This window comes from Ailuropoda melanoleuca, chromosome 1 (assembly GCF_002007445.2).
Source record: "Ailuropoda melanoleuca isolate Jingjing chromosome 1, ASM200744v2, whole genome shotgun sequence".
NCBI classification, from domain to species: Eukaryota; Metazoa; Chordata; class Mammalia; order Carnivora; family Ursidae; genus Ailuropoda; species Ailuropoda melanoleuca.
In genome coordinates, this window is record NC_048218.1 from 15,015,850 (window position 1) to 15,040,929 (window position 25,080).

The 25,080-nt window shown below is 36.2% G+C and overlaps 1 protein-coding gene across 2 annotated transcripts in view; it reads left to right on the forward strand.

The window, feature by feature from the left end:
• Positions 1-25,080, forward strand: part of LTN1 (listerin E3 ubiquitin protein ligase 1) — a 65,242-nt gene that overhangs the window by 30,453 nt on the left and 9,709 nt on the right. Inside the window, exons 18-25 of one of the 2 annotated variants that reach the window (XM_011227352.3) lie at positions 39-143; positions 4,409-4,551; positions 16,924-17,059; positions 17,262-17,406; positions 18,701-18,914; positions 19,369-19,606; positions 20,168-20,242; positions 22,368-22,554. In XM_011227352.3, coding sequence (XP_011225654.1) covers positions 39-143; positions 4,409-4,551; positions 16,924-17,059; positions 17,262-17,406; positions 18,701-18,914; positions 19,369-19,606; positions 20,168-20,242; positions 22,368-22,554 — 1,243 coding nt within the window. The remainder of the gene's footprint in view (positions 1-38; positions 144-4,408; positions 4,552-16,923; positions 17,060-17,261; positions 17,407-18,700; positions 18,915-19,368; positions 19,607-20,167; positions 20,243-22,367; positions 22,555-25,080) is intronic. The other variant, XM_011227353.3, reaches the window with a different exon arrangement.

Below are 25,080 nucleotides of genomic sequence, written 5' to 3' on the forward strand. Positions count from 1 at the left end.
AACACTTTGAAAATGGATTTTTTCTTTTTCTTTTTTAGATCCATGGAAAATGGCACCCTTTGGTCTCTTATCATTGCTAAGTTGATCCTTTCCCGAAGTGTTTCATCCGATGAAGTAAAACGGCATTATAGGAGAAAAGAAGGGTATTCTTATATAAAATGTTTGTACTTTGTAATTTGTTGTATTTGGTCACTTGGCAACCCCAACTCTAATCAATAATTTCTAATCAATCAAGGAAACAAGTTTTAAGAAATGAGGAAATTAAAAGAAATGAGAATTAAAGGGTTTTTTTTTTTAAAGATTTTATTTGAGAGGGAGAGAGAGAGAGAGCAAGCACACACAGAGGGAGAGGGAGAAGCAGACTCCCTGTTGAGCAGGGGGCCTGATGTGGGGCTTGATCCCAGGATCCCCGGATCATGACCTGAGCCACCCAGGCGCCCCCCCAACTGAGCCACCAAGGCGCCCTGAGAATTAAAGACTTTAAAAGAATTTCAGTTGTTTTAGGGTTGAAACACACCTTATTTTATAAGTTTTTTTTTTTTTAAATGAATTTATTTATTTGACAGAGATAGAGACAGCCAGCGAGAGAGGGAACACAAGCAGGGGGAGTGGGAGAGGAAGAAGCAGGCTCACAGCAGAGGAGCCTGACGTGGGGCTCGATCCCATAACTCCGGGATCACGCCCTGAGCTGAAGGCAGACGCTCAACCGCTGTGCCACCCAGGCGCCCCAATTTTATAAGTATTTTTAACTTTATAATATTTTGTTGTGGAATTTTATACTTGGTTTAAAAAGCATTTTATTAACTTGCTCTCTCTTCCCCAGAAATCTTTTTGGTAGAAATCTTTCTTTTTCCTCTCCCTAACATCTTTCTTCTTTTACTTTATTTGCTATTTGGAAGTGATAGGAAAAGTTACTTATTACTCTTCTCTTTAATAAGGATCATCCTATTGAAAAATACTATAGAAATGTGATAAATATGTTAAGACAAAGAAATAGATTATGGGTTTGGACATACTAGAGATCTAGAGTTGGTCATATTAGAGAAGCTGAACACTCAGTTAGTTGAAATTTACCAAGAGGTATTTCAAATTTTCTGATTTACCAAGAATTCTGAAATGATATGTATATGTTCTGGTGCAGAATTATAAACTAAATTTCTATTTTTTCATATTTAAAAATGTTTGAAACTTAGTATTTTGAAGTAGTTATAGATTTCCATGCAATTGTAAGAAATACAAAGAGATTCAATATACCCTTCATTCAGTTTCTCTCAGTGGTACCATTTTGCATAACTTCAGTGCAATTTTACAACCAGAAAAATGGCATCGATGCAATCCATTGACTAAGTTTACATGTATGCATTTGTTTGTGTGTGTGTTTTGTGTAATTCACATTTCTGACCACTACCACAGACCAAGAGACAGAACAGCTTTATCGTAAGGGTCCTTTGTGTTACCCTTTTATAACCAGGGCTACCTCTCTTCCTCCCATTTTTTTAAATTTATTTTTATTCTTATTTATTTGTAACAGAGAGATAGACAGCGAGAAAGGGAACACAAGCAGGGGGAGTGGGAGAGGAAGAAGCAGGCTCCTAGTGGCGAAGCCTGATGTGGGGCTCGATCCCAGAATGCCAGGATCACGCCCTGAGTTGAAGGCAGACGCTTAACGACTGCGCCACCCAGGCGCCCTAATCTTCCTCCCATTTTTATCTCCAGCAACAAGCAATCTGTTCTCTTTATCATCTAGGAAAGTTATATAAGTGAAGTCTTATAGCATATGATATTTTGAAATTGGCTTTTTTATTTAGCATAATTTAATTTTTCTGACTGAATAAATAAGGTATTAACTAGAGGTGTGTTAGAACTAATTACTAATGATGGATTTATACTTGACAGAAAAATCAAAAACTTTTTATTCAGTAGTAACAATTAAAAACGGCATAGGGAAAAAAGATTCTGTTTACAGTGATGACAGAACTATACTTAGAAATAAATTTAACAACAAAAAAAAATTATAAAACTTTAGTAGAGATTACAAAAGAAGATGGGAAGAAAAATTGTAAAAATGGTTGTATCAATCTGCAATTGCAGTGCAATCTCAATCAAAATTCCAGTAATATTTTTCGAAAAACTTGATAAACTGCATTTAAAGGAAAAAATGCTCAAGAATTGGTAGGGGGAAAAAAAAGAATTGGTAGGAAATTTCTGAAAGAGAAAAGTGAAAAAAACTTGCCCTACCAATATAATAATTAAGCAGTATTAAATTGGTGAATAGATAAATCAGTGGATCAAGATATAGAATCCAGAAACTAATCCACACAGATATGAGAATTTAGTTGGGTTTTTTTTTTTAAGATTTTATTTATTTATTTGACAGAGGGCACGGGGGAATTTCCCATAGGTAGGCAGAGGCAGGCAGAGGGAGAGGGAGAGGGAGAAGCAGGCTTCCCGCTGAACAGGGAGCCCAACGTGGCTCTTGATCCCAGGACCCTGGGATCGTGACCTGAGCCGAAGGCAGACGCTTAACCGACTGAGCCACCCAGGCGCCCCGAGAATTTAGTTTTTTTTGTAGGTGGCCTTTCAAATTAGAGGCGTGAGTCAGTAATACATGATGTTAGGAAAACTGGATATGTTTGAAAAATATAACGAGGTACCCCTCTCTTATGTTATATACAAGAATGAAGTCCAGATGAAAGCCAAATGTAAAGAACCGATCTATATAAAAGTATCAAGGTAAAATAAGATACTCTGTATAATCTTATGGGGAAGATCTTAAGCAAAGCACAAAAACCCAGAATCCATAAAAGCAGTGATAGATACTTGATTTTGTAAAAATGAAAAGTTCTAGCAACCTAAGTGCCTATCAGCAGATGAATGGATAAACAAAAAATGTGGTATACACACACAATAGAATATTATTCAGCCTTTAAAAGGAAGGAAGTTCTGACACGTTATGACGTGGATAAGCCTTGAGGACATTATGCTGAGTGGAATAAACCAGGCATAAATGACAAATATTATATGATCCCACTTATATGAGATGCTTAGAGAAGTCAGATTCATAGAGACAGAAGGTGGAATGGTGGTTGCCAAGACCTGAGGAGAGAGGAAATAAAGAGTTCTTGTTTAATGGGTAGAGTTCTAATTTTGTGAAATGAAAAGACTTCCAGAGATTGGTTGCACAGCAGTGTGAATGTACTTAACACTACTGAACTGTACACTTTAAAATAGTTAATTTGTTAAGTTTAATGTGTATTTTACCCATAATTAAACATTTTAGGAAAAGAAAGCTTCTATATGACAAAAATGTCGTAAACAAAGGTTAAAGGACAAGTGACAAAATGGGAGAAAACATTTACAAATTAACAAAAACTTAATATGCATAACATACAAGTAGCTTCTATTGATCAGTAAAACTATCCAAATTAAAAAATGTGCCAAGGACTTTAACAGGTAACTCATAGATGAAATAGTCAATAGTCATTTCATTTATGAAATGTGAAATATAAAAGGATTTGCCATAGTAATAATGATAGAAATACAAGTTAAAAGAAGCACATTTTATCTGCCATCTTGCTAGAAATTAAGATTCAGTAAGTGTGCAGTCACACTTGTACATTTTTGGTGAAAGCGTAAATTGATTATGCTTTTTAGGAAGGCAATTTGACATTATCAAATATAATACATTCATATCCTTTGCTCTTGCAATTCTGCTTCTAGGAATCTACTAAATAGTATAGTATTTGCGCATATGCAGAATAATACCTTGCTCACAGAGATTTATTGCAACTTTATTTGTAAGAGCAAAATTTGGGAAAAAACCTCAATGCCCACTAATAGGGGAATAGTTAAATTATGAGAGTATGGAATATTTTTCTTTTTGTTCTTAATTTAGTTAGGTAGCTTTAAATTAGAAAGCAATTTATATCTATATGTTCTGACATAGAAAGTTCTAAAATGTTAAGTGGCAAGTAATACAACAGTGTATTTAGAGTGATCCCATTATGTGAATAAAATTTAAGTATATATATGCACATATATGAATATCAATTCATAGAAAGGACACACGACTGGTACTGTTTAAATGAATCAGTTGACTCTTAGAATATGCTCATCATATATAGTTGTCTAATTTTAAAAAATTATACATGAGGGTGAAGTTATATTTGCTTATGTTAAAAACTAGAAGCCTATAAAAAGAGAAAGAAGCAGCAAAAAATATCCACAATTTCATCATCCAGAACCAGCAACTGTCAATCTCTTCATTGTTTCCTTTTTTTTTCCCCATACAGTTATTTTATGTAGTGTCATTATTATTCTTTTTGAATATTCTGAAGGACAGGAATTTTCTGAAACCACTGCATGTTTAGGATAAATATAATTCATACTTTTCCTTTTCTTTAAACAGTTTTTTCCCACTAACGGAAGGTAATATGCATACCATTCAAAGTCTCTGTCCGTTTTTGTCAAAAGAAGACAAGAAAGAATTCATTGCTCAATGTATACCTCCCCTTTTGGCCTGGACTAAGGAAGATCTTTGCAGTACTAATGGTTAGTGCTTGATAATAAAGATTTCTGTACTTTAAATATTGGTTGAGATAAAAGAAGTGTTTCTTAATATCTAAATCCAAATCTAGCAGAGATGAATTGCAGTTTTATTCCTAGTTCATACTTTGCTACATAACAAGTTGACAATCAATAGGATGAGTGTCATTGGAGAGGGACTGTTATCATTTTGTAGTACAGAAATGCTACAGCCTTAAAGGAAGATTAAAACCACAAATATCCTTTCATTATTTATTTCCATCCGTAGCATTTTTAGCTGTGCTTAATTTGCTTAATTTCTCCCTAGACAACCAATGATTGAACATCTACAGGTAACAGAGAGATAGCTTTTGTGTATTTTAAACCTTTTTGGACACTCTGTATGCTTATTAGTTAATTTGTTTATTAATTTAATAAACACTGAATGTGGCTCTTTGGCAGTTCCTTTTGTAGAGAGGACAGACATAAAGTTATATCGTGATAACCGATGTATCAGAAACATGTCCTGCTTTATGTGTCAAAGCAGCAGAAAAGGAGTTTCCCCACTCTGCTTTGAGACGTCAGTAGTGATTTCACAAATTAAAATTTAACTGGGTGATGAAGGATGGTTTTCCATTTGGATATAGTTGGGAACGGGCATTTCAGGTACACAGAAACATGAAAGAGTATAGAGAGTTCAGTTTGGCTGGCATTTAAGATAGGTTGGAGGCAAAGGGTGTAATATGCACAAGTATCTGGATTTTGAGAAATGGTAGGGGAAAGGCCTTATGTAGGTTAAGGAGTTTGGACTTTAAGAGGTAGGCAGTAAGGACTTACTGGCTCAAATTAGGTAGTAGTAGGACTGTCTCATTAGAAAGATTATTTTGTGGGAAGGGTGGATATGAGGGAAGAGAGATTGGGGGTAGAAGACAGATAGGAAGCTATTGGAATGTCTTTGTTTTTTTTAATTTTTATTTTACTTATTTTTTTAGAGGGGGGAAGGAAAGAGGGAGAGAGAGAATCTTAAACGGTGCCATGCCCAGCATGGAGCCCGATGGCTCTACTCGATCTCCCAATCCTGAGATCATGACCTGAGCTGAAATCAAAGTCAGACGCTTAGTTGACTGAGCCACTGAGGTGCCCCTGGAATAGTCTTAATGAGAGATAAACAGAGCTTAAGTCAAGACATAGATGAAAGAGAGGAGTTGGAAATGAAAGATTAAGGAAATAGAATTGGTGTGGCTCTGTGATTCTATTTCTGAATTGAGTAGAAGGAAATACCAATAGGCCTTATAGAGAACCTTTAAAGGAGACTTGAAGGTTAGGAGGAAGTAGGGAAGGGGTATACAGGGAGCCAATGTTAAATTAAGGTGGCTATGGAATACTACTCGAACGGACATTGTCTATCGACTGGATGGAAATACTGCTTTCAAAGCCCACATCATGTAGGTGGTAATATCTATAAATGAGGATGAGCTTGTCCAGGGAGAGTGAAGAGTAGAGAAGAATATCAAGGGAGCATCGGTACATAGATACAAGGGGTATGTGGGTGGGGGAAACTTGAGAATAAAGACTAAAGATAAAAGTAGAAGAGGAGTTTTAAGTAGTATTCGTCACCTGGTAGTATTCGTCACCTGTGTTAAATGCCATAGAAGGTCAAATAAACAGGACTGAAAAGTGTCCGTTAACTTTGGCGTTTTTGGAATGAAGAGTGGTGAGAAAGTGGAGGCAGATAGTTTGTTCTAAGTGTTTGGTGAAAAAGGATGTAGAAAGAAGTTGAGAGCCAGAAGTGAATTCAAGGTCAGAGTTAAAATTGGTGATGCCCTGGGGCGCCTGGGTAGCGCTGTCGTTAAGCATCTGCCTTTGGCTCAGGGCGTGATCCTGGCGTTCCAGGATCGAGTCCCACATTGGGCTCCTCCACTGGGAGCCTGCTTTTTCCTCTCCCACTCCCCTGCTGTGTTCCCTCTCTCGCTGGCTGTCTCTCTGTCACATAAATAAATAAAATCTTTAAAAAAAAAAAAACTGATGATGCCCAGGAGAAGGAGGAGGAGTAGAAGATAGAGAAACTGATGATAGCTTCCACTGAGCAGATGAGACGGATGGGATCTACTTAGAAGATACTGACCTCTTGTAGGTGGAGTGACTTTCTTCTGAGAGAAGTTAGGAGAGATGTAGGATGGATTTAGATAATAAAGAGAGGGTAGGGAACTTGATGTGTTCCTTACTAATAAGGTTGTGTCTCTTTGGGCTCGGTCATTTAATGAGTGGAAACTGGATTGCAGATTCTAAGGAGGATAGTGTAAGTTTGAAGTAGTGGAAGAAGAATATGCCTATCAACAAATATTTGTCAAAAAGAATTACTCTATTGCAACCAAAGCCAGCCGATGTCAAAAATAAATTATTGTGGCATTAAGCTTTGTAGTTGAGTTCACTTACAGAGTTAGACTGTAGGATCAGGCAGGGATTTGCAGTTCTGGAATGGGGATGCAGTTGAACTGGCTGGGCACAGAGGAGGACCTACTGGGAGTGCAAGTGGTTCCTCCTGCACACATTATAACTGAAGGATGGTTGAGGGGAAGAAGGAGCAGGAGACAGGGCTGCAGTGTCACACAGCTGTGTGCGGTCACACAGACCACAAGGTTCCTAGCTGTGTGGAGGCCCCACGGGAGGAGGAATGTTTTTGAGATTTGACAGCTAATTTTGCTCTTTCAACCAAAGTAATGAACTAGAACTAGCTAACAAATAGTTTTTAGTATAGAGTTGTTAGAAAATCTATTGTTTCTGATTACACTTGAGATCAGTCTGTTCTATTTTGCCAGGAAGGTTAAAAAAAATTTATTCCTCTGCCTTTAAAGGAAGGTTAAATACATTATACATTTTTTTTTTCTTTATTCCTCAGTTCCCTTTTACCTACGGGATAAAAACCCAAGTCCTTAGTTTGGCATATTGGACATTTTACGATTTTATTGCGACTGATTTCTCCATTTTTACCTCTTATTGCTTCCATCCTGGACCCTGGCTATACTAAATCTTCATGATTTTTGAACATTATATACTTTTTTCAGTTTTATTGAAAAATTATTGACATAGATCACTGTATAAGTTTCAGGTGAACGACATGGTGGTTTGATTTACATATATTGCAAAATGATTACCACAATAGGTTCAGCTCACATCCGTCTTCTCATATAGATACAATAAAAAGAAAGGAAAAAGGAAAAAAATTTCCTCCTAATGAGAACTCAGGATTAACTTTTACCAGCTTTCCTATATATTATATAGTAGTGTTAGCTATAGTCATCATGTTGTGCATTACATCCCTAGTATTTATCTATCTTATAACTGGAAACTTGTGACTTTACAACATCCTTCCTCCAAACCCCGCCTCCCCCATCTTCCCCCTCTGGTAACCACAGTCTAATCTCTTTTTCTATGATTTTGGGTTTGGTTTGGTATGGTTTGGTTTGGTTCCACATATGAGTGAGATTATACAGTATTTGTCTTTGACTTATTTCATTTAGCATAATGTCCTCAAGGTCCATCCATGTTGTCACAAATGGTGGGATGTCCTTTCTTTTATGGCTGTGCATAGTATTCCATTCTGTATATACCACAACTTTTCTGTCTCATCCATTGATGGACACTTGAGTTGTTTTCATGTCTTGACTATTGTAAATAATATTGCTATGAACACAGGGGTACAGATATCTTTTGGAGTTAGTGTTTTTGTTTCCTTTGGATATACATTGACCTTTGAACAAGATGGGTTTGAATTGTGTGGGTCCACTTATATGCAGATTTTTTTTCAATAAATACAGTGCAGTACTATAAAAGTATTTTCTCTTCCTTATGATTTTCTTGACATTTTCTTTTTTCTAGCTTACATTATTATAAGAATATAGTTAATACATATGTGTTAATTGTCAATGTTATTAGTAAGGCTTCCAGTCAACAGAAGGCTGTTAGTAGTGAAGTTTTTGGGGAGTCAGAAGTTATATGCCAATTTTCAAGTGCATGGGGGGGCGTTGGTGCCCCTAACCCCCACATTATTTGAGGTTTAACTGTATTCTCAGAAATGGAGTTACTGGATCATATGGTAGTTCTGTTTTTAATTTTTTGAGGACGTCCATACTGTTTTCCAGAGTGGCTGTGCCATTTTACAGTCGCAACAACAGGGCACAAGGGTTCCATTTTCTTCACAGCCATGCCAGCGTTTGTTATCTCTTACCTTTTTGATGATGGCCTTTCTGATAAGTGTGAGGTAATATCTCATTGTAGTTTTAATTTGCATTTCCCTAATGACTGATGTTGAGCATCATTTTTTTTTTTTTTAAAGATTTTATTTATTTATTCGACAGAGATAGAGACAGCCAGCGAGAGAGGGAACACAAGCAGGGAGAGTGGGAGAGGAAGAAGCAGGCTCATAGCAGAAGAGCCTGATGTGGGGCTCGATCCCAGAATGCTGGGATCACGCCCTGAGCCAAAGGCAGACGCTTAACCACTGTGCCACCCAGGCGCCCCGAGCATCATTTTATATATCTGTTGGCCTTAAGAATATTTTCTTTGGAAAAACGTATATTCAGGCCCTTTGCCCTTTTTTAATTTGGGCTATTTGGGTTTTTGCTGTTAAGTTGTATGAGTTCTTTGTATATTTTGGATATTAATCCCTTATTGGACACATGGTTTGCAAATATTTTTTTCCCCCATTCTGTAGGTTGTCTTTTCACTTTGTTGATGATTTATTTTGCCGTGCAGAAACTTTTTAGTCTGATGTAGTCCCACTTGTTTATTTTTTATTTTACTTGTGCTTTAGGAGTCATATCAAAAAATTAATTACCAAGATGCATGTCAAGAGCTTTATTCCTATGTTTTCCTCTAGGAATTTCATAGTTTTATATATCTAAATTTTAATTGATTTTGAGTTAATTTTTGCAAGTGATGTAAGATATGGGGCCATTTTAATTATTTTATATATGAATAGCCAGTTACCCCAGCACCATTTATTGAAGAGAATGTCTTTCTCTATTCAGTATTCTTGGATCCCTTGTCAAATATTAGTTGATCATATTTTGGGCTCTCAATTCTGTTTCATTGCTCTGTCTGTTTTTATGCCCTATTACACTGTCTTGATGACTATAATAGCTTTATAGTATAGCTTGATTATCAGGAAGCGTGATGGCTCCTGCTTTGTTCTTCCACAGGATTTCTTTGGCTATTCAGGGTCTTTTGTGGTTCTATATACATTTTAAGAGTGTTTTTTCTACTTCTGTAAAAAACGTCATGGAATCTTGAATAGGGGATTGCATTGAATCTGTGGATGGCTTTTGGTAGTATTGATATTTTAACAATATTCATTCTTCCAGTCCATGAATATGGAATACCTTTCTATTTATGTCTTTGATGTCTTTCATTAATGTCTTGTAGTTTTCAAAGTAGAGATTTTTCATTTTCTAGGTAAATTTTTTCCTAGGTATTTCGTTTTTGATGCTATTGTAAATGTGGTGGATTTCTTTTTTTTTTTTTTCCAGAAAATTTGTTGCTATTATATAGAAATGTTACTGATTTTTGTATGTTAATTTTGTATCCTGCAATTTGACTGAATTCACTGATCTAATACTTTATTCGTTTGAGTCTTTAGGATTTTCTATATATTATATCATGCCATCTGTAAGGAGACAGTTTTACTTCCTCCTTTCCAATTCTGGTACCTTTTATTTCTCTTTCTTGCCTAGTTGTTTTAGCTAGGACTTCTTGTACTATGTTGAACAGGAGTGATGAGAGCAGGAATTATTGTCTTGTTCTAATCTTAGACGAAAAGCTTTCAGCCTTTCATCATTGAGTATGATGTTAGCTGTGGGCTTGTCCTTTATGGCCTTTATTCTAGTGGGATATGTTATTTCTACACCTAATATGTTAAAAGTGTTCATTATGAATGGACGTTGAATTCTGTGAAATGCTTTTCTCTGTGTGTACTGAGATGATCATATTCTTTTCTTTCATTTTATTAATGTGATGTATCACATTGATTTGTGTTTGTTGAACCATCTTGGCATTCCAGGGATAAATCCCACTTGGTCATGGTGAATGATCCTTTTAATGTGCTGCTTATTCAGTTTGCTAGTATTTTATTGAGAATTTTTCATCTATATTTATCAGGGCATTGCCTGTAGTTTTCTAGTGTCTTTTTCTAGTTTTTGTATCAGGATAATGCTGGCCTTGTAAAAGCAGTTTGGGAGTGTTCTCTCCTTCTCAATTTTTTGGAAGAGTTTAAGAAAGATTAGTGTTGATTCTTCTTTCAATATTTGGTGAAATTCACCAGTCAAGCCATCTGGCCCTGGGCCTTTCTTCATTAGGAGATTTTTGGTTAGTTATTCTGTTTTCTTGTTAGTAATTGGTCTATTCAGGTTTTGTTTCTTCCTGATTCAATCTTGATAAGTTGTACGTTAGTTTTTCTGCTGCTTCTAGGTTGTCCTGTTTGTTGGCATATAGTTGTTCAACAGTAGCCTCTTTTGATCCTTTGAATACTGTGATGACAGTTGTAATGTATCCTTTTTTATTTTCAATTTTGTTGATATGAGTCCTTTCTCTTTTTTTATTCCCATGGTTTGTCTAGCTAAGGATTTGTCAGTTTTGTTTCTTCAAAAACCAGCTCTTAGTTTGTTTAATCTTTTTTATAATTTTTCTGTTCTCTGTTTCATTTGTTTCTGCTCTAATCTTTATTTTTTTCTTTCTTCTGCTGACTTTGGGCTCACTTTGTTCTTTTGCTAGTTCCTTAAGGCATAGAGTTAGGTTGTTTATTTGGAGATCTTTTTTGCTTCTTAATGTAGGCATTTACTACTATGAACTTCGCTGTTAGAACTGCATTTGCTGCATTCCACAAGTTCTGGTATGTTATGTTTACATTTTTGTTTATCAAAAAAGTTTTAGTTCCTCTTTAATTTTTTCTTTGATCCATTGGTTGCTTAATTATTTATTTAATTAATTGGAGAGTGTTGTTTAATTACTGTGTGAATTTTTAAGTTTTCCTCTTGTTATTGATTTCTAGTTTTATGCCATTTTGGTCAGAGAAAGTACTTGATATGATTTCAGTTTTTTTGAATTTGCTAAGATTGTGTTGTGGTCCAATCTATGGTTTCTCTTAGAAAGTGGTCCTTGTGCACTTGAGAAGTATGTGTATTCTGCTGTTGTTGAATAGAGAGGAAGCATGAATGTTCTAAATATTACCAATGTAGAAATATAACCTGTAATTTTGTTATAAGTAAATACATATATATTAGTTAGGATATAGGAGTCTGTTTTCTTCTGTTTACATCTGTTAGTCCATTTGATCTATAGTATTGTTTAAGTCCACTGTTTACTTATTGTTTCTTTGGATAATCTGTCTTCATTGTTGAAAGTGCAGTATAAAAGTCTCCAACTATCACTGTATTACTTTTTCTCCTTTTAACTCTGTTAGTTTTTGCTTTATATATTTAGGTGCTCCAATGTTGTGTGCATAAATATTTACAATTGTAATATCTTTTTGATATATTGACCTTTTATTATTATATTATAACCATCTTTGTCTCTTTTTACCATTTTTAAAGTCTGTTTTGTCTAAGTAAAGGCACACCTCATTATATTGCATTTTGCTTTATTGCACTTTGCAGATACTGTGTTTTTTTTTTCTTTTTTATAAATTGAAAGTTTATGGCAACCTTGCATCAAGCAAGTTTGTCAGCACCATTTTTCCAACTTGTTTACTTCATGTTTTTATATTTCGGTAATACTTACAATAATTTCAAACTTTTTCATTATTACTGAATTTTTTTTCTGGTGTTGTGTGAGCACTGATCTTTGATATTACTGTTGTGATTGTTTTGGGGTGCCATGGGCTCTGCCCATGTGAGATAGCTAGCTTAATAAGTTGTGGTGTGTTCTGACTGTTCTACCAACTGGATATTCCCCTGTCTGTCTCCCTCTCCTTGGACCTGCCTAGTCCGGGCCAATTAATAACCGTACAGTGGCCTCTATGTGTTCAAGTGAAAGGAAGAGTCACATTGTCTCACGTTTAAAATCAAAGAATAGAAATGATTAAGCTTAGTGAGAAAGTCATGTTGATAGTGAAGATAGTTTTGAAAGCAAGGCCCGTCACGCCAAACAGCTAAGTTGTGAATACAAAGGAAAAGTTCTTGAAGGAAACGAAAAGTGTCCTCCATTGAACACATAAATGATAAGAAAGCAAAGCAGTCATGCTGCTGATGTGCAGAAGTTTTAGTGGTTTGGGTAGAAGCTCAAACCACCTATATTTCCTTTAGGTCCTAACTTTCTTCAGTTCTAAGAAGACTAAATGAGGTAAAGAAACTTCAGAAAAAAGTTTGAAGCTAGGAGAGGGTTCATGAGGTTTAAGGAAAGAAGCCATCTCTATAACATAACAGTGCCAGGTGAAGCAGTAAATGCTGGCACAGAAGCTGTAGCAAGTTATTCAGAAGATCCAGCTAAGGTAATTAATGAAAGTGGCTACACTAATGACAGGTTTTCAATGTAGACGAAACAGCCTTCTAATGAAAGATGCCATTTAAGACTTCCATAGCTAGAGGAAAAAGTCAGTGGCTGGCTTCAAAGAACAAGCTGATTCTCTCGTTAGGGGCTAATGCAGCCGGTGACTTTAAATTGGAGTCACTGTTCATTTACCATTGTTGTTGCAGTTTACATTTTTTAATATTATGTATCTAATAGCAGATTTTTGTAGTTATGGTTATTTTTACTAATTTTCTTTTAAGATTTTTTGGATTTTATTTTAGAGAAAGCATGCGAGTGAGGGGAGAGGTAGAGGGGGAGAATCCTCAAGCAGACTCCCTGCTGCGTGCAGAGCTTGATGCAGGGCTCAGTTCTTCTACCCATGAGACCATGACCGAGCTGAAATCAAGAAAACCCTGGCACCCTGTATTTTTACTATATTAAGAAAAGGTTATTTTATTTACTTATTTTGAGAGAGAGAAAGTGCATGCACATGTGCCCATGAGTGGCAGGGTGGGGGCAGCAGGAAAGGTAGAGAGAGAATCTTAAATAAAGTAGGCTCCATGCTCAGCACAGAGCCTGATGTGGGGCTCAATTTCATGACTCTGAGATCATGACCTGAGCCAAAATCAAGAGTTGGAGCTTAACTGACCGAGCTACCCAGGCGACCCTAATTTTACTATATATTTTCTAAAAACTTTAAACTAGAGTTGTAAATGAATTATATACCACTATTATCATATTGTGGAATCCAACTGTGACTATATATTTACCATTACCAATGAGATTTACAATACCTTTTTGTGTTTTTCTGTAGCTAACCAGTGTTCTTTTATTTCCACTTAAAGAACTCCCTTTAACATTTTTTGTAAGGCAGATCTGGTGGTAATGAACTCCCTTAGCTTTTTATTTTGCCCAGGAAAGTTTTTGTCCCTCCTGCATTTCCAAAGGACAGCTTTGCCAGGTATAGAATTCTTTCATTATTTTAATTATGTCATCCCATTCTCTCCTGGCCTGAAAAGTTTCTCTTGAGAAAGTCGCCAATATTCTTATGGGGGGTTCCCTTGTATGTAATTTATCGCTTGTGCTGCTCCTAAAATTCTTTCTTTGTCTTCGACTTTTGACAATTTAATTATGACTCCGTGTAGCCCTATTCACATTCAGTTTTTTCCCAAATAATTATCCTTTTGGATTTGGATGTCCATTTCTCCCTACAGGTTCAGGAAGTTTTCAGCCATTATTGTTTTAAGTATACTCTCTGTCCCTTTCTCTTCTGGGATTACCATAATGTGAATTTTTTTTTTCATTGAGTCCCATAATTCCCATAGGCTTTCTTTTTCTTTTTCTTTTTGCTCCAGTGTCCTAACCTCAAGGTCTCTGATTCTTCTGCATGTTTGAGTCTACTTTTGAAACAGTTGAATTCAGTTCAGTTACTGTATTTTTCAACTCCAGGATTTCTGTTTAGTTTTTTTGATGGTTGCAGTTTCCTTATCAGACTTCCCATTTTGTTCATGCATTGTTCCTAATTTTGTTTAGTTTCTTTTCCTGTAGTTTGCTAAACTTCAAGAGAATTATTCTGAATTCTATATCTGACAGTTAAGAGATTTTCGTGTCTTTAGGATTAATTATTAGAGCTTTACTAGTTTCCTTTGATGGTGTCATATTTATCTGATTATCTGTGATCCTTTATTCCTTACATTGGTATCTGCACATTTGATTGTGCTCCTCTTCCAAATGTTATGAATTTATATGTTTGTTTTGCAGAGATAGTTTTTTACCAGTCAGCTCAGTTTGGGATTTTAGGTATGTCTGCTGGTAATGTCGTTGTGTAAGTAGGGCCTGCGATTACAGTCTGTTTTTGGGCAAAGTTGTTTGAGCTCAGGAAGCTGGACAGGTGTTTGTTGCGGGGGAGGCTAACATTTGGATAAGACTGCTAGCTTGGTTCGGCAGTTGCCTGGATTCTCTGGTCGGATTCATTAGATAGGGTTGGGTACTATATTCATTAGTGGGCTATGAATTAGCTTCCCTGCCCTTGCCTGCGTGGAGGGGGAGGGGCTGGGAGCGACCCTCAGCTTTGTGTGTGAATTAATCACTCTGCCCATGTTGAGCAGGGGAAGCCCCAGTGCATGGTACTGGCTTTGCTCAGGGTTGATCAGCTCCATTCAGCCACCTCTTGGCTTGAGTGCCGTGGGGCCACACAGCTTTCAGGAATTGTCTCCAGCCCTGATGCAGCTGGAAGATGCTCCACAGCGTGTGTGTGGAGGGGGGTGGGGGGCTGTGGCTCAGCTCCTTACCTGGGAGGGCTGTCAGAAATCCTTCTCTGAGGATCAGACTCAGGCAGATCTGCACCCTGCAGACTCCCGCTGAATGTGGAGCCCAACTCAGGGCTTGATCCTCGAGCCATGAATTCAGGACCTGAGCCAAAACCAAGAGTCACGTGCCCAACCGACTGAGCCACCCGGGCGCACCCTGGGATACCTCTTCTGACTCAGCCTAGGTGGAGATAGTTGTTTCCTTTTCTAGGTGCCCATTCTTTTTCCACATTATATTGTAATTTTTTTTTTTTTTTAAGTCTGCTAGTACTGCTGGATGAGTCCCTTCAGGGACTGGATTTTGTTCATCTTTCCCCAGCATCTAGCAATGCACCTGGTATTCATTATTTATTCATCTTCATTTAGTCACTTAAAATAAAAGTCTGGGTCTCAGGCATTGTACTAGGAGGAGGTATATAGTAATAAGTAAAACAGACAGGGTTCCTTCATGGAGCTTGCTTTCTGTTGAGATAATAAATAAATAACAAACATTAGTGCTGTAAAGGCAGCAAACGTAATTGAGAACAGAGAAATGCAGAGGGCTGTACTTCATATATGTGGGAATTACATAGAGTGGAGGCAATATTGAAGCTGAGCATTGAAGGATAAGAAGAAATCAGGGATTCTAAAGAGCGGTGAACCTATGAGAGCTTTCCAGACACAGTACATGCCTATTGAGTGAATGTATGAATTATGGAACAGTATGTTCTGTTTTCCATCTTTATTTAACTTTACACTCTAGCTATGTTTTTTGTATGTTTGTTTTTATTTGAGAGGTGGGTATACTGAATGAGTCCTACACTTAAGAAACCAAGAATAAAAAAAAAAAAACCAGAAAAAAAACCCCAGCACAGTTTAATTTAAAGGACAGTATCATTTACTCACCCCACCCACACCCCCACCCCCACCCCCACTCCCTTTTCTGTGGTAGGTGTTTGGTATGGAGACAGGGTCTCTGACCTGTGAAACTTAACACACTTATTTGATGACTCTTTCATGTAAGCCCTTTTTAGAATTCTTAACCAGGACAATTTTGGAGAAGGTTTTTGACCTATCTCAAAATAGGCTTTCTCTTTTATAGTAGCAATACAATTTTTTTTTCCTGATTTTTCATTTTTTCTTTCTTTCTTTCTTTCTTTCTTTCGTTCTTTTGTTCTGTCGTTCTTTCGTTCTTTCTTTCTCTTTCTCTCTTTCTCTCTCTTCCTCTCTTCCTCTCTTTTTCTTTCTTTTTTTGTCTGTTGCACACAACAATATAAGAGAAGTTGGTAGTTTACTATTCTATATAGTGATTGATTTTTCTTGAATTTTCTCCCTTATAGTAATTACAGTGCTTACATGATTTGCACTAGAATTTTTTTTTCCTCATTTCAAGTTTCATGTCGAAGAAAGAAAAGAATGCTTCTTCTCGTAATATTAGCATGGTCTAAGAGAATGATCATCCCTATATTTTGTCAAAAACCAGTTTTATCAAAGAAAAAAAATAATTTCTACATCTATAAGAGAAAACTGTGGTTTAAGTCAGTATGTATAGATAAATGTGGGTGTGTATATGTGTGCATTTTAATTTTCATTTTGAATTTTACTTTAGGAGGTTTTGGACATCTTGCCATTTTCAATTCTTGCCTGCAAACCAGAAGCATAGATGATGGGGAGCTATTACATGGTATATTAAAAATTCTTATATCCTGGAAGAAAGATCATGAAGATATTTTTCTTTTCAGTTGGTAGGTGATATTTTATACTGTGTCTCCCCCCATTACAATGTGTATCGAGATTCTCTATCTTACAGTCACAATTTTGTATAGTTATAGGATAGTAAACATTTAAGTCAACCTTTTAGAAGTATATAAGATTTAAAATAGTTTCTGATTGAATGTCCATATCATTCTTTCATGTTTTTTTGTTTTGTTTTTGTCTTTATCCCAGTAATCTATCAGAAGTAAGTCCAGAGATACTGGGTGTGAATATAGAAATAATCCGGTTCCTTTCTCTGTTTCTGAAATACTGCTCATCTCCTTTGGCAGAGAGTGAATGGGACTTCATCATGTGCTCCATGTTGGCTTGGTTGGAGGTAAATTAACCCAATGTGTCATCACCTCTGTTAGGTCTTCATGCATATCTGTATACTAGAACCAATTACTAATCTTATTCTTTAAGTAATGATTGTAATTAGCTCTTTTGCAAACATTTAAATGCTTCATAGATGTATTCCTCACCAGTTACTATTTGATAGAACAGTCAAGTGATAGAGGTTTAAGGTCTGCCAGTATCATTCAGTGACCAAATCTCCTGCTATTTAAGTGTTCTCTCCATTAGCTCATTTTAATATAATATTTATAGCACAGTCCTTGGAGGTTTTATCTTTCATGATCAGTTTTTTAATCTTTTTGGCTCTTAATTATTAGAATGTACTATGTCAGTAATATGTTAAAGATTAAGCAAATTCAGAGGGAATTAATGCTCTTTTTATGACACAAAGCAAGTATAATATTTGTGGGCTCTGATGGCAGCAAATCATTGGAGATTGAATTGGTCTGAATCTCTGCTTTGTTTGCTATTAGCTCTGTGGCTTAGGGTGTGCAACGTGAACTTCTTGAGCCTCAGTGTCCTTATTTTATTTTATTTTTTATTTGTTTTAAATATTTTATTTATTTTAGAGAGAGTGTGAGCAGGGGAGAGGGGCAAAGGAGAGGGGAAGAGAGACTCTCAGGCAGGAGAGCCTGACTCAGGGCTCAATCTCACGACTCTGAGATCATGACCTGAGCCCAAGTCAAGAGTTGGACATTCAACCTACCGAGCCACCCAGATGCCCCCAGTGTCCTTATTTTAAAAATAACTTAATAATAAGTAGGGCTCCTGAGAAGACTATAAATATGTTTTTATATATTTCACTTGGTAAATGGTAATTGATATTTTCTTTCATAGTTTTAGAAATAGCATTTCAGGGGCGCCTGGGTGGTTCAGTCATTAAACCTCTGCCTTTGGCTCAGAGCGTGATCCCAGGGTCCTGGGATCGAGCCCCACATCAGGCTCCTCTGCTATGAGCCTGCTTCTTCCTCTCCCACTCCCCCTGTTTGTGTTCCCCCTCTCACTGGCTGTCTCTCTCTCTTTCAAATAAATAAATAAAATCTTTAAAAAAAAAAAAAAAGAAAGAAATAGCATTTCAGAATAAATGGATTGATTCTAATTCTTAGTATTTAATTTTTTTAAAAATTATTTTGATGTAAAATGTATAAATGTCTCCTGAGACTCTACACTTCAACTGCTTTTTGTTTTAAAATTTAGAGAACTGAGAGTTCTTTATTGCCTTGATTAATGGTGTTCTGGTAGATGTCAGCTTACCTATTTCATTTTTGTTTCTTCAGACAACAAGTGAGAATCATGCATTGTATTCTGTTCCACTTGTACAACTGTTTGCCTGTGTCAGCTGTGATTTGGCCTGTGAACTCAGTGCTTTTTTCGATTCTGCAACTCTGGATACCATTGGCAATCTCCCTGTAAATCTAATCAGTGAATGGAAAGAATTTTTCTCCCAAGGCATCCACAGTTTGCTGTTACCTCTTTTGGTGACTGTTACAGGCAAGTGAAAGGGGAATCATAGTGGGATTCATTGCAAATGACTAGTTGAAAAATTCAGAACAAAAACTTTGGCTGCTTAAGTCAAACAGTACAGAATAGTGAAGAAAAGAACTTGAGAGAAAGCTTGGCATCTCAGAAGCATCATATATGCTTCTGTTTTACAGACAAGAATTGAAAACTGGCAAAGTATCCAAAGACTATTGCAAGTTAAAATAATAGTAATTCAGATAACCTGAGTAGATTATTTATAACTCCGACTTCTCTTTTTTAAGGATGAGATAATAGAAGTTATGATTACTTTTAAGATTACATTAAACAGTTTCTAGCGAGGACTGCTCTACTGTTTGTCAGTTTTTTATTTCATTTTCTTAAATGACATTTGACCTTGAATCAGTCAAGTTCTATTACTCACTTTGTTTTGGGATGTGCATGTTTCTTTCCTTTTTGTCCTCAGAAGAAAGTGAAGATACATCTGAAACATCCTTTCAGAATGCAATGCTGAAGCCCATGTGTGAAACACTAACATATATCCCAAAAGACCAGCTGTTAAGTCAAAAACTCCCTTCAAGATTGGTTGCTGGCCAAAAAACAAACTTACCAGAATATCTCCAGACATTGTTAAATACGTTGGCCCCATTACTCCTCCACAGAGCTCGACCTGTGCAAATTGCTGTTTACCATATGCTATACAAGTAAGAATTCTTCCAGTTGAATCAGTGTTGTGGTGGTTCAAAAAATAAACAAAATAAGGGGCGCCTGGGTGGCACAGCGGTTGAGCGTCTGCCTTCGGCCCAGGGCATGATCCCAGCGTTATGGGATCGAGCCCCACATCAGGCTCCTCTGCCATGAGCCTGCTTCTTCCTCTCCCACTCCTCCTGCTTGTGTTCCCTCTCTCGCTGGCTGTCTCTATCTCTGTCGAATAAATAAATAAAATCTTAAAAAAAAATAAACAAAATAAAAAAGAATATATATGTAGTTTTAACCCTTGGTCATTAAAAAAAAAAGTCAAAGTAAAAAAAAAAAAGTGAACTTGACCATGCATTTTAATAACAGGGATGCCAAATTCTGGATCATTTAGGTCACTGTTCTCTATACACAGTTTACATTTAGGTAGTCCGGGCCGTAGGTGATTATTTCAGAAAACAGTCATTTAAAAATATACTCATTACAAAGTAAGTATTGGTCTTTCTGCTCTTGAGCATGCTTTAACAATGAACTGTTGAATGTGTTATAATATATATTCTCATTTGTAGATTGATGCCTGAATTACCACAATATGATCAGGATAATCTAAAGTCATATGGAGATGAAGAAGAAGAACCAGCCTTGTAAGTTTTTTTAATAACTTGTTTTATTAAATTCTCAAAATCCACCTCACTTGTAATAACTTTAGAAGATGGATAAACATACAAGCTCTAAATTTAGAGTATATATTCATTCAGTAGGTCTTTTAAAGTCATCTATAAGATAAAAATGAAAGTTAGAGTCCAGCCACAAAGATAGTTCCTCTCTGTTTTTCCTAAATCATATTTTCAGTTTGCTACTATTTAGCAGAACTTTCTTTGACCACACGGTATCTGTGGAAAGAGTATATCGGGGCGCCTGGGTGGCACAGCGGTTAAGCGTCTGCCTTCGGCTCAGGGCGTGATCCCGGCATTATGGGATCGAGCCCCACGTCAGGCTCTTCCGCTATGAGCCTGCTTCTTCCTCTCCCACTCCCCCTGCTTGTGTTCCGTTTCTCGCTGGCNTTCCTAAATCATATTTTCAGTTTGCTACTATTTAGCAGAACTTTCTTTGACCACATGGTATCTGTGGAAAGAGTATATCAATTCACGTATCTATTGAGTACCCACTTTGTGCAAAGTATTAAATGCCTAGGGGAGAATATGGTGTTTGGTAATTGTTCTTATTCATAAGGAGCTTATAATCTACTGTAGACGACATTTATAATAGAAGACTGTGTGTGGCAGGTGCCACGGAAAAGGATAGATAGCATGCTGGGGGAACACGACTGCCGCGCACCGGAAGGGAAGGCTTTTTCTTGAGGAAGAGACACTTGTGCTGGATCTGTGAAGTTAGGTAGCACTTCAGCGGGGCAGAGAAGACCGTATAAATTAAGGGAATACCATGTGCGAAGGCGTGAGTGTTCAGAATGTGCTGGGGAGTGTTGAGTAGTTGCCACTGAACATATTTTTTATTGTCTATATCTTCCTTCACTGGAATAGAAGCTTTGTAAAGTCAGGAATTTTTGTCTCTTGTTACCGACTATATTCATAGCATTCAGAATGGTACCTGGTCTAACACAGATTCATGAATACTGCTCATTTGTTTAATAAAAGGATAAATGAACGAATATAGGTGGAATAGGCAGGGAAGGTATAGTGAAAAATAAAGCTGGAAGGGTACCTAAGATAATGAAGGGCCTTAAAAATTACATTTTCTGGGATTTAGGGCATTATTTGGTAGAAGATGGGAAAAGTACCAGCTGATTCTGGCTATGGTATGAATCATAAATTATACGAAGAAGCACAGGGAGGTGGAGNAGGGAGGTGGAGACCTTTCTAGAAACAGTAACTATGCATGGAAGACAGCATGGAAATGAAGAGATACGTGAGCTGGTATTTGTAAAATCCAGTGACTGTTGGTATGAAGTAGAGAAGGGTTGGTACATGGGATAGTGGTGTTGAAGGTAAAAATTCAAGGGCAGAAGCTTGAAGACCTGTGTTTATGGGCTGGGAAAACGAAGCTACAAGGGAAGAAATGCAGAGGCGAAAGGAGAGAACTGAGCTACAATGTCACAGTTTGACAGGATATACACAAGTATTTCACTTTTTGAGGATCTCCTAAGTGCATCTGAAAGTGTTAATGAGTGCAGTAGTTCAGTAAAGAAGAAAATTAATTTACTTTGCCATGAATTAATATGAATATTTAATTTACTTTCCTGAAAAGACATACAGTCTTATGTTTTTTACTCTTTATAAGGATCTGGTAGGACCTGGTATCCTTCATCATTCCCCTGACTAGCTGAGGGACTTGAGATTAATCATTTAGCCTCTCTGGGTGTGTGATATTTTTTTTTTTTCCATCCGCAAAACAGAAGGTTGAAATACATGTTTTCTAAAAGGCTCTTTCCTTAAAGTGCTACTAGAGCTTATATTTTGTAGGATTTTTCATATATATTTTAAATATATAAATATGAAAATATTTTACGTATTTATGAATATAAAATTTGTTTTGTGTTTACATATGTTGATGTATTTGTAATTAAATATATTTAATTTAGCAGAATTAGCAGTTAAAATTAGCAGTTGAAACTGAATCTGTAAAGGGGACTTTTAAAATGGTTTTTGGAAAATAGAGAAAGATTTTTCTAAAATGCTCAAAGTCTATACATGCTGTCAGTTTTTTAAGGGATAAGTTATGAAGAAAATTGTGTTTAATATTGATTCATAGGTCACCACCGGCAGCGTTGATGTCTCTTCTTAGCACTCAGGAGGACTTGCTAGAAAATGTTTTGGGGTGTATTCCTGTTGGACAGATAGTTACTATTAAGCCACTGAGTGAAGACTTCTGCTATGTTCTGGGATACCTCCTCACCTGGAAATTAATACTTACTTTCTTCAAAGCTGCTTCATCTCAGGTAAATAAGTACATGATAACTTTTGACAGTTATGTCCTCTGTGTGTTTCTGTTACTGTTCTGAACCCTTTGTTTCCCCCTTTTTGAAAAAAGGAAAAATGCCTCATATTTTAACCTAATCTTTTCTGGCTAACTTCAGACATTCTGCTAAATTTATTTCTGTCCCTTAACTTCCTTATCCACACACACACACACACACACACACAGTTTTTTGCAAAAGTAATCTCTGGAATGTGCTTGAATCAATTTTTTTTCCTAACTGAATGTAACCACCAAGTCCTTTAATTGCGGGAAACAAGATTTATATAATTTGATTTTATATTACCGCAGTAATAATTCTAAAGGACTTGGATCTTGCTGGGTTTTTTTTCCCCCCTTTGGTCAACTTCTGACCCTTGGGGAGATTTTGGTTAATACATCATTGGGAATTTACCTTGTTTGAAAATCAGTGTTTAGAGCAAGATCTGTGAAGTGCTACCTATGTAATTCAAACTGTTATCTCTAAATGGTAAAAAAAATATCCTAAGAAAATTATTTTATCCAAATTATAGCAGCCACTAGATGTCTCTGTTGTCTCATGTTTAGGAAGAAAGAAATTTCCAGGTTTTCTTCTCTCTCTGTCTTTTTTTTTTTTTCTTTTTATTCTGTAGGCAGATCCCCACTTAAAAAATTCCAATTAAATATTGATTGAATCAGTTTGATAAACTGATGGCTTTTTAAATATAAACAGTGACTTTTTTGACAGGTCAATACAATAACACTTAGTTAATTACCTCATATTTGAGGTGTGATTAAATATGGCATTCATTTCCAATGTGATTTTTCAGAATTTCTAAGTTATAATTTATGTCATTGCTAATAACTCATACCTGGGTGCGAATATATGCACATATGCATCGTTGAATATGTAGGTCTAAGAGGAAGATCTAATTATAGAGGCAGTGATGTTCTAGATGTTTAAATTGTTTTATTTTTCTGTAGGCTGGCCACTTATGCTTTTGACTTGAGCTAGTTTTATTTGCTGGTGATGTATTTCAAGAACTCCTTGTTGGGCTTTTGTATTTGTTTCTTAAAATTTTGTTGATCTCTAAAGAATTGCAACAAAGTGAGGCTTCCATGTGTAAGAATTTTGTTATTACCATCTTATATTCAGAAATTTAGAAAATGGCCATGCATCACTTTCTTCATTAAACCAGAATTGGGGTAGGGGCACAAAGAATTGTATAGCAGCATTAATGAGTCTGGAACTTGAACTGAACTATGACAGTTAAACCAGAATAACTCAGTTAATAGCCTAATTATGTAAATCCTAAAGCAAACAGAATTTTTTAAAAAAACACTGTAATTGGTCCTAAATCTGAGATTTTTTAAATTTTTTCTTAAGAAAAACAATTCCCAGTGAATCAGATTGAACTGGAACAAAGCCATGAGTGTATGTGTGTTTCATAGCTTTACTAATATGTTTTTCACATACTGTCAAATTTATTTATTTAAAATATACAGTTTGGTATTTCTGCTATATTCACTGAACTGTGTAAATATCACCATTTTCTAATTTTAGAACATTTTCAATACCTGAAAAAAGAAACCTTTACCCATTTTCAGTCAGTTCCCATTTCCTCTCAAAACCTCCAGCCCTTGGGCAGCCACTATTCTGTGTTCTGACTCTATGGATTTGCTTCTTGTGGACATTTCACATACATGGTCTTTTGTGTCTGGCTTATTTCACTTAGCATAACATTTCCAAATTCATGCATGTTATGGCGTATATATGTACTACGTTCCTTTTTATGACTGAATAATATTCCATCATATGAGTATACCACATTTTATTTATTCATTTATCCATTGATGGACATTTAGGTTGTTTCCACTTTTTGGTTATTATGAATAAAGCTACTGTGAACATTGTATATGAATTTTTGGGTGGACATATATTTTCATTTCTCTTGTGTTGTATACCTAGGAGTGGGATTTCTGGGCAATATACATGTGTTTTTAAAAATCCATTGATTTTTTTTTTCAAGTTTTTATTTAAATTCCAGTTAGTTAACGTACAGTGTAATATTAGTTTCAGGAGTAGAATTTAGTGATTCATCACTTAAATGTAACACCCAATGCTCATCANGGAGTGGGATTTCTGGGCAATATACATGTGTTTTTAAAAGTCCATTGATTTTTTTTTTTCAAGTTTTTATTTAAATTCCAGTTAGTTAACATACAGTGTAATATTAGTTTCAGGAGTAGAATTTAGTGATTCATCACTTAAATGTAACACCCAATGCTCATCACAAGTGCCCTCCTAATACCTATCACCTATTTAGCCCATCACCCTGCCCACCTCCCCTCTAGCAACCCTCTTTATTCTTTATAGTTAAGAGTTTCTTGGGGTGCCTGGGTGTCTTAGTCAGTTAAGCATCTGCCTTCCGCTCAGGTCATGATCTGGGAGTCCTGGGATCAGGCTTCCTGCTCAGCTGGAAGTCTGCTTGCCCATCTCCCTCTGCCCTGCTTATGCGCTCTCTCTCAA